The sequence below is a fragment of the Balaenoptera ricei genome, chromosome 8 (assembly GCF_028023285.1).
Source record: "Balaenoptera ricei isolate mBalRic1 chromosome 8, mBalRic1.hap2, whole genome shotgun sequence".
Classification (NCBI taxonomy): Eukaryota; Metazoa; Chordata; class Mammalia; order Artiodactyla; family Balaenopteridae; genus Balaenoptera; species Balaenoptera ricei.
The window spans coordinates 101,409,541-101,420,659 of NC_082646.1; the positions used below are offsets into that span (position 1 = coordinate 101,409,541).

The 11,119-nt window shown below is 43.5% G+C and overlaps 1 protein-coding gene across 1 annotated transcript; it reads right to left on the bottom strand.

Moving 5' to 3' along the window:
* Positions 1–7,317: 7,317 nt before the first annotated feature.
* Positions 7,318–7,836, bottom strand: LOC132369972 (mediator of RNA polymerase II transcription subunit 28-like). Its single transcript, XM_059929692.1, has one exon. The coding sequence runs from the start codon at positions 7,834–7,836 to the stop codon at positions 7,318–7,320; it is 519 nt and encodes a 172-aa protein (XP_059785675.1).
* Positions 7,837–11,119: the final 3,283 nt, after the last annotated feature.

Consider the following 11,119-nt stretch of genomic DNA (forward strand, 5'->3'; position numbering starts at 1 on the left):
TGAACTGCTCTGTCACCCTCCCTGCCCTCTCTCCTTCTCACCTGGTTAGTTGCCAATCACCTGCAATCCTGTAACCGCAGAACAAGCCCAAACTAGACCTATCTTCTTTCTAACAAGATACTGAGTTTTTTCAGAGACAACAGAACAAAACTGCAAGTCAGGCAGCCAAAGCACACAAAGGAGAATATTTTTGACCTCAAATAACACCCAGAACCAAAGTCCCCACCACCATCCCCAGGGACCCAAAGGATCAGGACATGACTGGAACTTGAACACCAGAATCCTTTCAGAAGAGAAGGGTCCATTGTCCTAGAAGATCCCATGTTGAAGCCTCCTACCATATCTTACCATAAATGGCCAAGTTCCAAAGCTCACTAATCAAAACCTGCCCCACCGGCATTTCTGCATACCAACCCATCCTCCACTAACTCATAAAATTTGACCGAACCCTCAGATGGCAGAGATAGATTTGAGCCCTGCCTCCTGTCTCCTTGTCGGCTGGCCTCAAAATAAAGCTCTTTTCTCAAAAGCCAGTGCCATAGCATTGGCTTCTATGTGCATCGAGCAGCGAGCCCTTTGCTTGATAACACTCCTAGGGAAGCTTCCCTATTAAGTCAAGGCCTCCTGTGATACACTTTGTAGTAATCACTACAGGGATAATTTTATATCCATTTGTGTGATTCCTTAATTAATTTGTTTTCCACTATAACCTGCAATATCCATGAGAGTAGAGACTGCCTGACATGATAGAGACACTCAACAAAGATGTGCGGAAGGAACAAAGCTAGGAAGGAAGGAATGGAGGGAGGGAGGGAGGAAAGGAGGGAAGAAGCGAGAGAGAGAGGGAAGGAGGGAGGGAGGAAAGAAGGGAGGGAAGGAGGGAAGAAAGGAGGGAGGGAGGAAGGGAGGGAGGGAGGCAGGGAGGGAGGGAAGACAGGAGGGAGGGAAGGAGGAAGGAGGCAGGGAGAAATGAAGGGGTATCTCTCTCTCCATTAATCTATCTTTTTTTATGTGCTTCAAAGTAAATTTCCTGGGGCTTATTTTAAAAAATAAATCTCAGATTATGCAAACTACAAGTGCATTTCTCCTCTTCAATAAAGAATTGTGTAGCAGCTTCATCTTTAAGGGAATCTTGAAGGGAATTTTGCTATGTGAAGGGCATATAACATTGTTAACTTTCTGCAAAATAAATTATTAACTCAAAACAGAACAAACCTTCTTGTGCATACACTTATCCTTCATTATTTTTCAATTATTGATATATATTTATCTTCATCATTCTCTTTCATTTGGCAACATTTACTGAGCACCTACCGTGTCTCAAACTTGGGCCAGGTGATGTGAACAAGAGTTGCAGGAGCCCAGGCTCTTGGAGCTTACAATCCAGTGGGAAAAAAAAACAGTCGATAAAGAAATAAATGGAAGAAAAAACAAGATCACTACATATGAAGAAAACAAAGGGTGTTGTGTTGTGAGAGAGTGATAAGCAGGGACTAGTTTAAATAAGGGGCTCATAGAAAAGTGACCAGGAGAAGAATATGAAGGAGCCTCTGCCATGAGATCCTGATGACCAGAATCATCAGAAGCAAGTGCAAAGGCCCAGAGGCAGGAACAACCTTCTGTTCAAAGAACAAAGCAGGAAGCCTGTACGACTACGGAATAGTGTGCCAGGTTTTTTCCTCACCATCGCTTCAGCTTCAGTGTGTTTTGCCTTGGCTTTTCAGAGGCATTCAACCATAATTTTCTAGATAAGTAACAAGGATAAATTGTATACCACAGGGAATTATAGCCATTATCTTGCAATAACTTTTAATGGAGTATGAACTGTAAAAATATTTAAGCACTATGATGTACACCTGAAACTAATATAATATTCTGAATCAACTATACTTCAATAAAAAATAATAAGAATAATTTTCTATTATTTGTACAAGCATAGTTTTCTCTGGGAAATCTTCTCAGATTTAACTGACCAGGTTAATTCTCCCTTTACAAGCTCTTATGCCCTGTGCACCTCACTAATACAACTTATCTCTGCCTGTACACCCACTAGACTAAAACTCCATGAGGGCAGTGAACCTGTATGCTGTTACTCACCATTTTATCACCAGCCCCAGTCCAATGTTTGGCATTGACTTGGTATTCAACAAATGTTTTAATGAATAATTAGTTAACCTATCTTCTCATGACAAGCTTTCCAAAAAGTCCTGGTAATTGCTGCCTAGAATCCAGCTGTCATTCTGATGCTCTCTGTTCCATATGGAGACAAAAAACAAAAACCAAAAACACCTAAGTGCCTAAGTGGACGGCGTTGTTAAAGCCTGTAATTAGGAACCCTTTGCTCAGTCAGTTGAGAAAGGCTGCACAAGAGTGACTTGGGGGACTTCCCTGGTGGTGCAGTGGTTAAGAATCCGCCTGCCAATGCAGGGGACACGGGTTCCATCCATGGTCCCGGAGGATCCCACATGCCACGGAGCAACTAAGCCCATGCGCCACAACTACTGGGCCCGCGCTCTAGAGCCCGCGAGCCACAACTGCTGAAGCCCACGCGCCTAGAGCCCCTGCTCCACAACAAGAGAAGACACCACGATGAGAAGCCCACATACCGCAACGACGAGCAGAGCCTGCGCGCAGCAGTGAAGGCCCAACGCAGCCAAAAGTAAATAAATAAAATAAATAAATTTATGAAAGAAAAAGAAGAGTGCCTTGGTTCTCCATCTCATTGGGACAAACCCAAACACTGACTCACACCAAAAGAATTTTCATTCTGACACATGATTTATTGGGAAAGGACTAGGCAGAGCTGAAGAGATAAGAGAGTGAGGCTGCCCTAAACCACAACGGGGAGTTTCTAGCCATGAGCTTACAGTGGCAAGAGCCCTGGACTTAGGTTCTCTTAATAGTTACACATCTACTCCTATCATACTCTCTGATCATGAGCTTGGTCCTTCCTTTCTAGAGATTACCTCCTTTATTCATAGATAATAAATGAAATACAAGGAATTATTTGGGTTAATAAAAACACAATATATGTTAAAGTGTCAGTACCTTGCCTGGCACAGGTCAGCTTTCATGGGCTACTGCATTAGCTGCCTAACTGTTCTCATTGCTTCCTGTCTTCTTTCCTCATAAGCACCTTTGAACTCGATGCCCTAGCTGCCTGGAATCTCCCAGATATCTGCATGAGGGGTACCTATTTATTATTTTGGTCACCTTCCATTCAATGCAATTTATGCACAGAATCCCTGTTCCCTCCCTCACCACGATTGCCTATCGTTCCCTAAGCATTAACCTGTTTTATTTACTTCACAGTATTCAGCACCATCCAAAATCATTTATTTGTTATCTCAACTCATTGGAATATGTTTTAACACAGAAACCCGGAAGAGTGCTTGGCAAATGAATGAATGAATTTAAGTATATCCTTGTTCATAAAGTGTAAGGAGGATGGGAAAATAACATCAGCTCCTTGAGAGCAGTGGTTTTGGACTGATTTGTGTTATATCTCCAGCACCAAAGCTGCCCTGAGTGCCTGTTCAATAAATACCTGTTCTTCAAGGACTGCTTTTTTTTCCTCTTCAAGCCACCAAACACATCTCAAAGTCGTCCTGCAGAGGGTACCAGGTCCAGGCCTAGCTGGAATTTCCGAGGGCAAAGCCACCAGCACTATCCGATGGAGGAAAGTTTGGAGGACTTCGGAACGTCCAGCTTCAGAGAATCCAACAAGTAACGACGGAGAACCTTATATTGTGGCTAAAGGGCACTGCAGGCACATGCACTATGGACACGCCAGTGTTTCCCCCTCAAAGGGCTGGCGATTTTATTAAGACAAGACTCATATAAATTTAATAGAAAGATAAAATTAAGATGACCAGGGCTGCGTCCTACACAAGGGGCACGGGAGAGGTGGGGGAGGGGAGGAGCCGGGGAAGGGGGCCGCGAGGCGCCTGCGCAGTAGCTGCCCATTTCCGGTCGCAAGATGCGCATGGCTGAAAGAAGCTGCCTGGGGCGCCGCAGGCTGGGTCAGGCCTGAGGCTGGGATGCGCCGCTGGGGAGAGAGGCCTGGCTGGTTCCTTCTCACTGGTCCTGGAGAAGCTGATGGAGAACCACCCCTACCGCCGCGCGAGGCGCTCCCGGAGAAGGGGAAGGAAAAGCCGGGGGAAGAGCCGGCTGCGGCAGCCAGCACCGTGGCCAGCTCGGCCTCCCTCGTGCTGCGCGTCCGGCACCAGGCCTTCCGCGGAGACGGCGAGACTTTCCACCTGCAGTACGTGGACCTGGACCGGTTCCTGCCTGAGAACCGCCTCCCCGCTGGCCCCACCCACCGGGCCCAGAACCTGCGGCTGCCAGTGGCCGAGCTGGAAGGGAAGGAGCCTCTTCCACGGCGTCCCCGCTGCTCCTCCACCGCCGTCTTCAGCCCTCGGAAACCTGTCCAGGCCAGGTTGGTGCCGGGTCTTTGGGCAGGACCCCCTGGCCCATCCTAGGAAGTCCGCCTCCCACTGAGGGCTGCTGGTAGCCACACCCCCAGTGAGCCCCGTCTCCCCGGGGAGGTCCTGGTGGGCCCGCAGTGGGGAGAAACCCTCTGCTTCCCACCCTTTAGCACAGCACCCCTCTCCAACCTGGGGACTTCAGCATATGTCACATCAGCAGCAGTCGGAACCTTTGTGTTGGTCGCTGTGCTGCGGATGGTGAGGACCTTGGAGTGAGATGCATTTTCTCGTGCTGCTCTTTACCCCACATGCACTTTGCCACTGATTGTTCGGAAGCTCAGGCAATAATAATAATAATAGCAACAACAGCTAACATTTATTTAGCACTTACTCCATGCCAGGCATTAACACATAATCCTCACAAAAAATTGGTACTCTTATCCCCGTTTTATAGGTGAGGAAACAGAGGCACAGAGAAGTTAAGTAATTTGCCCAAAGTCACACAGCTGGTAGGTAATGGAGGCAGTACTAGAACCAGGATGGCTGTCTGCATAGCCAAGTACTGCTTAGGCGCTGGCACAAAGAAGGCACTGCCACTGCCCAGCCGGGACAAACATCATCTTTGGGGTTCCTCCTTCATCTTCTGGTCCTTTTTTTGGTTTTACCTCCTGGGATTGGTTTGTTTGTTTGTTTTCATGCCTCTTGGACGTGAACCCACCAGAGGAGGCATGGCCCCCCTTTTCAGGAGGGTCTGCAAAACTTTCTGCAGACTCAGTTGGAGACATATAGGCTGATGTCTCCTGAGAAGGACCCCAGGAGCTGGGATGGAACCCAGAGAACCTGTACCAAAGGATTCTCATGCTCTTTTTTTAAATTTTTATTATGGAAAATTTTCCAAAGGCAAAAGTAAAAGGTTTCTATAATGAACCTCCATGTAACCATCACTTAGCTTCCATAATTCTTTTTTTTTTTTAAGTGAAATGTTTATTTGGCAGAAAACTTTTGAATTTAGTAAAGAAATGACAATAACTGGTGCACACATTAATTCAAAATATTTTTACTAAGCACCAAATAGAATAGTTCCTGAACTTTGCACTAAGAACCTCTTCATTACTGAAAGAATGCCTAAAATGTAATCCATTTAGTTAGGTTTTTAATCAAGAAATCTAAAGCTGCCAATCAGAGCTTCTGATTGGCACGAGATGACCAGGTTAACAACCTTGAAATCAGATAATGTGATTAAAAACAACTTTTAAAAGCTTTGTTTAACTATATACTCTGCTTGAGGGAATTTGTTGGCCTCCAGCTGTGTCCCATACACACACGCACACAAACAAAAATAAGTACTAAGTTATTATGTATAAAAATTAATAAGTGGTCCCTGTATATCCAGAGGGGAATAATGCCTACTTCTCATGAGGAACGAAGAGACAGATCACTAACCCCAGAGAGAGAACCAAGCAAGGCTGGCAGAAGAGACAAGAAGTCCTGTGTCCTGTGAATACGATGGAGAGGGCGTTTGGAGGCTGCAGAGACCAGGTAGCGTCCAGGCCAGACGGGAACCCAAGTGGATGTCAAGGTGGGTGGGGCGGGACCTTCAAGGCTGGAAGAAAAGCGAGCCAAGACACTGAGTCACAGAATTACTGCCTGTTCAGAAAACAGTGCTGCACTCGTTGAGGGTGAAGGGGTGTAATCTAATGAGGGAATGTAAACAACAGAGAAAGGAAAGCCTCATGCAAGGAGACCAGGCACAATGCTGGTTTGTATTTCTCAACAGCAGACCAGGTACAATGCCGGTTTGTATTTCTCAACAGCGGTTCAACAGACAGTCTGAGGTGGCCTGTGCGACCGACAGAGGGTAAAATATCTTACCGAACGCCACGTCTCCCATGCACCCTACAGCCAGCCTCCCACCTCAAGGCCCCAGTCCCTTGGAATCAACACCATCCATTAGCAAGAACCTTCATTAATGGAAAAATCTGCTCCAAATAGCAGAACAAATAAACAAAACTCAGAGATTATCACAGCAAGCTTTAACCCTCATATTTCACCTATGCCCCTGTTGAGAGCAGGGTCCTCTCCGTTAGTTAAACTGATTATTGCATAAATGAATATCACTTAGCATATCACTGCTCCTACCACCCCCCCTCCAGAAAAAGTAAGTAAACACTACAAAAAATATAAACTTATCCCTAATAAAAGTCAACATTAACTTAAGGATACTACTGGATTGCTATAGCACTAGATTACTACAGTACAGTAACAGTTACTACACTAACCTACGATATTATAATCCTCTTCCAACCTATTTACAAAATATCCACATTCTGAGGTTCTGGAAGTGTTAATTGTTGCATTAGATTCCTCTTCTTGAGGTAGTTCAAAGTTGCGAAAAACAAGCAAATTTATATATTTTTATATACTGCCACTGAGGGGTAAATTATCATAAAAGGCCTACAACCAAAATCCTCATCCTTTGATATGCAGATCAGATCATACAAGCTTTTCCCCTCAGATCATACAAACTAATCTAAAACTGGAAACACAGAGATTAACAGTCATAAAAAAATAAAGATAAAAACAAGCAGAAAAAAACACAAAAACCAAAAACATAAAAAGGAATCTGTAAAAAGCATCACACTAACAGTCTTAAACTTTGCTAAAGACAGACAATACGCTTGGTTTACTAAAGCAATAAGCATTTTATAAAGTACTCCAGAAATAACGCTTATGAAAATAGGTGGACATTTTTAGGTGAGAGCACAAAACTAAAATCATCTCATTCTCTGGCAAAGTGTTCTCCCAGAATGTCATGTCTATAAGAAGTGATGTTTGGCAAGACTGTGTCTGGACTGAGTCAGCCACCAGCTCATTTTCAGGTGGCTTTTCCTCAGGTTTGCTTCATCGGTGCAGGGATATTTGCAGACGCCTGCTCGAGGTAGGCCAGGGAACCCTGAGGGATGTCGGCTGGCTTTTTGGGCTGCATGTTGATGTCCTCCAGCACCTGTTGCCAGTGTCTCCGTTTTGTGAAGTGCTTCTGAACCAGAGCATCCTTGCGCTGTAATTCATTCCTCAGTTCCGAGACATCCTCTTTGATAACTTGCTCTGGTTTCTGAACAGGTAACTGCAATCTTTTTGGTAGGAAAAAACATACTGTCTGTCTCACAATATCTAGAAATTTCTGGATACACTGATCAACACCAGTTGGAATTTCTTCCTGATCTGTACTATTGACATAATCCTGACTCACCAGAGAAGCAAAACAAGGCTCGAAAGATGACGCCAACTCATCCACCAAGATACTGTGAGAAGTTCTTGGAATGCCTGGTGTGGCCTGAAGAAGCCCCCGCGGCGGTGGCGGGGGTCCAGGTGGCTGCGCAGAGAACATGCCTCCCAGCAGAGCCCCCATTTCTAAAAATCCATAACTCTTAACTCATAACCAATCTTGTTTTCTATGACACCTTCCATTCCCCTCACCTGATTATTTTCAATCACTTCCTAGATATTATATCGTTTCATCCATAAATATTTCAATATGTATATAAAATATAAGGACTCTTTTTAAAAACATAACAAAAAATACCAATTTTATATCTGAAATTGACATCAACATTCAAATGTTAAAAAAAAAAATAGAGGTAACAATAATCAAGACTCTAAGAAGGAATCATGTGCTCTTCTAGAATAAGAAAACACTGGCAATAATACCTACTGGGCTTTGGTCTCTGTGCCTTGGACTTCTCATGGGTAAATTAAATGAGAGAGTTAAGATGATGGTTAAGTTTTCATCTAGCTCAGATATTCTAATAGTTTTCAAAGCTAAATGGATTATCTTGTACCTATGGGTCTGGGTACCCTTAAACATGCCCTCAAAGTTTTTATTAATAATTTCAGTAGTATTTCATTTATCTCTCCTACCAGAATGTACACTTCTTGAGGGTCAAGAATTTATCTCTTATTCACTGCCAGATCCTCAGAGCCTAGTGGGCAAATTGTGAGGGGCCTTCTGTGCTGAGCCAACGAGTCTGAACTTTATCCTAAAAGAATGAGGAGTCATGGAAGGAATTTAGTGAGAGAAGATGCATCACCAGATGTGCTCTTAAGAAAGATTGGATTTGTGCTACAAACAAATGCTGAAGAGGGTGTGGAGAAAAGGGAACCCTCTTGCACTGTTGGTGGGAATGTAAATTGATACAGCCACTATGGAGAACAGTATGGAGGTTCCTTAAAAAACTAAAAATAGAACTACCATATGACCCAGCAATCCCACTACTGGGCATATACCCTGAGAAAACCATAATTCAAAAAGAGTCATGTACCACAATGTTCATTGCAGCTCTATTTACAATAGCCAGGACATGGAAGCAACCTAAGTGTCCATCAACAGACGAATGGATAAAGAAGATGTGGCACATATATACAATGGAATATTAGCCATAAAGAGAAATGAAATTGAGTTATTTGTAGTGAGGTGGATGGACCTAGAGACTGTCATACAGAGTGAAGTACGTCAGAAAGAGAAAAACAAATACAGTATGCTAACATATATATATATGGATTATAAAAAAAAGAAAAATGGTCATGAAGCACCTAAGGGAAAGACGGGATTAAAGACGCAGACCTACTAGAGAATGGACTTGAGGATATGGGGAGGGGGAGGGTAAGCTGGGACAAAGTGAGAGAGTGGTATGGACATATATACACTACCAAATGTAAAATAGATAGCTAGTGGAAAGCAGCCGCATAGCACAGGGAGATCAGCTTGGTGCTTTGTGACCACCTAGAGGGGTGGGATAGGGAGGGTGGGAGGGAGGGAGACGCAAGAGGGAAGAGACATGGGGATATATGTATATGTATAACTGATTCACTTTGTTATAAAGCAGAAACTAACACACCATTTTAAAGCAATTATACTCCAATAAAGAGGTTAAAAAAAAAAAAAAAGAAAGATTGGATTTGTGTAATATGAGAGTAGCGAATGGGAGGTCAATTAGGGAGTTACTCTTGTGATACTGAGCCGAAGTAGCAAAGGTATGAACTAAGGCAATGGCTATGGAGATGGAAAGTAGGGAGCATATGAAAGAGAAGTCGAATTAACTGGGCTTTAGAGAGGCATTCAAACAAAGACCACTTTGAGAAGCCCAAATATGGCCAATGGAAGGAAATTATAGACTTCATTCATATTTGGATTGAGAGCATTAATTCCCTCTTGGCATGGTCTAACCCTTGGTGCAAGAGCAGCCAAATGATCAAGATATGGTGGGACAGTTGATGGGAGTGAAGCATGGTAAGTGACGCTGGTCACCACTAGAAGGTTCAGTGTAAATTATTCTTTTAGTACAGTCAGGATTTGGCCAATCAAATTGCAACTAGTACAATGCCTGCTACTTGGTAGATATTCAGGCAACAGATCCAAGTCTCTTGAGCACGTCAATAAACATGGATTAAATAATTTAATGTATGATAGAATCCTTAAACCCACAAAACCAAAAGTCCAAAGTCTCCAAGAGGTTCAGTAACTTGCCCATATTCACTAGGTTAACGGGTGATAGAGCCAGGCTTTGGACACAGACAGAATGACTCTGAGAGTTCATGCTTTAAAAACTCCTGTGCCATACAGCCTATCACCTTGTCAATCCTCCTAGGAAAAAGATGAAGGAAGATAGCCATTTAATACTGGCAGATCACCAAATATAAGAAGAGGAGGCAATAAAATATGAAGTTATGACAACCTTTTGTTGTTCAGCCAGAGTCGCTGCCAGGGCATCTACTGCCTGGAGGAGAAGGGATTTGAATTCTGTAGAATCACTCTGTGATTGAGCTCAAGGAGAACATATAAAGAGCTCTCTAAAATGATGGTCTAGAACCATAGGGTAATGCCTGTGAGCTTTCTTCTAATAACCACCATGGGGTTAATAAAGTGAGGCAGATAGTTAATCATGTTAATAAACTGAGGCATGTGAATGTCTCTGATGATGTTGGGGACAGAGCTTAAGTTGAGGGTCCTGGCTAGGTAAAGCTCCAAGAGTCCTTTAGGTATATGACAATGAGGACAGCTGCACCAGGGAAAGAAGAAAGAGGGGCACCCAGATTTGAAGAAGTCTTCTAACAGGAATAATCCTGATAATCCCTTTCATGGCAATGCCCTTCACAGTTCAAAAGGCATATGCATTCCTCACGTGATCTTCCAGCACCACTGAGGCAGCCAAGTCTAGTATCATTAGCCCGATTGTACAAAGGGAGAAACTGAGATTTATAGTAAGTGGAAGATCCAGGATGCAAAGCCAGGTTTTCACAATCTAAGATCAGCTCCAGTTTGGAACAGATGGTCCCCAAACTCATGGAAGTAAACAAATGCAAAGTCCCGAGAGGACAGAAACTTGAAAGAAAAAATTTTTTTAATGTTCTCAACTGGGAAGCTCAATACGGTACACTCAACTCAGTCCCCAGTGTCTGAGACTCTCATGAGAATGGGTCTTAGTCCCACAGCCCTCAAAAATAAACCCCGTATTTGTAGCAAAAGCAAAATATCACCTTGCTACAAGTGTAGAAAGGGATATTCTAACATAAATAGGACTTAGTTAAAAAGTAACTCGTATTTTTCTAAGCGGACACTTGCTGTAGTGTCTGGAAGGAAAATCCAAGTCTACTTGTTAGAGAAATACAACAGGAATTTTATCTGTGATTCTTTG

Bases quoted from the DNA above. Each gene is read 5' to 3' on its own strand.
- LOC132369972 (XM_059929692.1), bottom strand. From the start codon at position 7,836: ATGGGGGCTCTGCTGGGAGGCATGTTCTCTGCGCAGCCACCTGGACCC.